Here is a 2,469-nt window from a genome sequence, read left to right as displayed (position 1 = left end):
ATTTAAAACACAGCTGCTATGCAGGGACTCCCATGGCTTTAAAAGTGATGCCAAAGACCTCAACTAAGCTGCAGGGCTTCCTGCGAGAGTACTGCATCTCCTTGCATCTGTCCTGCCACCCCTGCATCGTGGGTCTCTTTGGTATTGCCTTCCAGTCTACTGAGCACTACTGCTTTGCCCAGGAGCTTGTCATTGGGCGGGACCTTTTTGCTGTCATTCAGCCGAAGGTATGGCCAGTAACCATGCAAAATTCTGATTAAGAAGGGTGTTCATCTTGTTTCTGCATAGCTTTAGCAGAAGAGCATATAACCATCTATTAATTTTCTATGCCACTAAATCCTTTGTCTGTTCCAGGTGGGCATCCCTGAGTCATCTGCTAAACGTTGCGTCGTGCAGATTGCCAGTGCTTTGGAGTTCATCCACAGCCGGGGCCTGGTCCACCGAGATGTCAAGCCTGAGAACATCCTTCTGCTGGATCATGACTGCTGCCAGGTCAAGCTGGCAGACTTTGGCCTGGCCCAGAAGAGGGGCACTCTGATCAGTTTCATCACAGGGATCCTGCCTTACATGGCTCCTGAGCTTTGCACCATTGCTCTCCTAGAGGGCCAGAAAGAAGTAATTGCTCCTCCGCTAAGTGTGGAGCCAAGTCTGGACACCTGGGCCTTTGGGGTGCTTATATTTTGCATCCTGACAGGCTACTTTCCTTGGGAGCGTTGCACGGATTCGGATGACTGCTATCAGGATTTTGCTGACTGGACCAGATTGGGAGAAAATGCCCCCACTGAGGACAATCCTCAGCTGTGGAAGAGGTTCACTCCAGAAGCCATGGAGTTGTTCAGTAAGCTCCTGGCTGTGGAAGCAGAAAAGAGGTACACCGAAGGGGTGGTGACAGAATACGTGGGGAAGGCATGGCTTAAAAAGGAACATGGGATGGAGCAGCATGAGACAGTTGAAAGAGACAAAGAGTAATCCTGGACATACTGAGCTAACGAATAATTGCAACAAATTCCATTTGCAGCATGTGTTGAAACCATGTAATAACATCCAAATCTATTAAACTTCAATCCCTAAATTGGTTGCAAAATGACTGATCTGTACAGTTTACAAAACAATGTACATATTTCTCCTAGGGCTTTACATTTGGAAAACATGCTGTGACTGGTGAAAGTATTGTGTCATCAGGTTTGTGCCATTGGACTTACATTAATTTGCAGCCATTGAAATTAATGTATATCATCATTTGAATTATTTTCAGTTCTTGTATTATACAGTGGGTACAGAAAGTATTCAGACCCCCTTAAATGTTCACTCTTTTTTTATATTGCGGCCATTTGCTAAAATCATTTAAGTAATTTTTTTTCTACATTAATGTAAACACAGCACCCCATATAGACAGAAAAAAGACGGAATTGTTGAAATTTTTGCAGATGTATTAAAAAAGAGAAACTGAAATATCACACAGCCATAAGTATTCAGACCCTTTGCTCAGGATTTAGTAGAATCACCCTTTTGAGCTAATACAGCCATGAGTCTCTTTGGGAATGATGAATGAGTTTTTCACACCTGGATTTGGGGATCCTCTGCCATTCCTCCTTGCAGATCCACTCCAGTTCTGTCAGGTTGGATGGTGAACGTTGGTGGGCAGCCATTTTCAGGTATTTTCAGAGATGCTCAATTGGGTTTAAGTCAGGGCTCTGGCTGGGCCATTCAGAAACAGTCACGGAGTTGTTCTGAACCCACTACTTCGGTATTTTAGCTGTGTGCTTAGGGTCATTGTCTCTTTTGAAGGTGAAACTTCGGCCCAGTCTAAGGTTCTGAGCACTCTGGAGAAGGTTTTTGTCCAGGATATCCCTGTACTTGGCCGCATTCATCTTTTCTTCGATTGCAACCAGTCTTCCTGTCCATGCAGCTGAAAAACACCCCCACAGCATAATGCTGCCACCACCATGCTTCACTGTTGGGACTGTATTGGACAGGTGATGAGCAGTGCCAGGTTTTCTCCACACATGCCACTTAGAATTAAGGCCAACAATTTCTATCTTGGTCTCATCAGACCAGAGAATCTTATTTCTCACCATCTTGGAGTCCTTCAGGTGTGTTTTTTTTTTTTTTGCAAACTCCGTGCAGCCTTTCATGTGTCTTACACTGATAAGAGGCTTCCGCCGAGATACTCTGCCACTCTGCCATAAAGCCCCAACTGGCGGAGGGGTGCTGTGATGGTTGACTTTCTAGAACTTTCTCCCATCTCCCGACTGCATCTCTGCCACAGTAATCTGTGGGTTCTTCTTTACCTCTCTCAGCAAGGCTCTTCTCCCCCAATTGCTCAGTTTGGCCAGACGGCCAGCTCTGATCCTTCCAAACGTCTTCCATTTCAGGATTATGGAGGCCACTGTGGTTTTAGGAACCTTAAGTACAGCAGAATGTTTTTTGTAACCTTGGCCAGATCTGTGCCTTGCCAGAATTCTCTCT

General features: G+C 45.4%; 1 protein-coding gene across 2 annotated transcripts in view; it reads left to right on the top strand.

The window, feature by feature from the left end:
• The window catches only part of si:dkey-8e10.3 (serine/threonine-protein kinase SBK1), a 5,073-nt gene extending 3,052 nt beyond the window's left edge, over positions 1-2,021 (top strand). For both annotated transcript variants that reach the window (XM_061683944.1, XM_061683859.1), the window contains exons 3-4: positions 25-227; positions 355-2,021. In XM_061683944.1, the coding sequence (XP_061539928.1) occupies positions 25-227; positions 355-969 (818 nt within the window). In that variant the 3' untranslated portion in view covers positions 970-2,021. The remainder of the gene's footprint in view (positions 1-24; positions 228-354) is intronic.
• Positions 2,022-2,469: the final 448 nt, after the last annotated feature.

The sequence above is a fragment of the Phycodurus eques genome, chromosome 1 (genome assembly GCF_024500275.1).
Source record: "Phycodurus eques isolate BA_2022a chromosome 1, UOR_Pequ_1.1, whole genome shotgun sequence".
NCBI classification, from domain to species: Eukaryota; Metazoa; Chordata; class Actinopteri; order Syngnathiformes; family Syngnathidae; genus Phycodurus; species Phycodurus eques.
The sequence above is the reverse complement of the archived record's forward strand: the minus strand, read 5'-3'. Positions and strand labels throughout refer to the sequence as shown.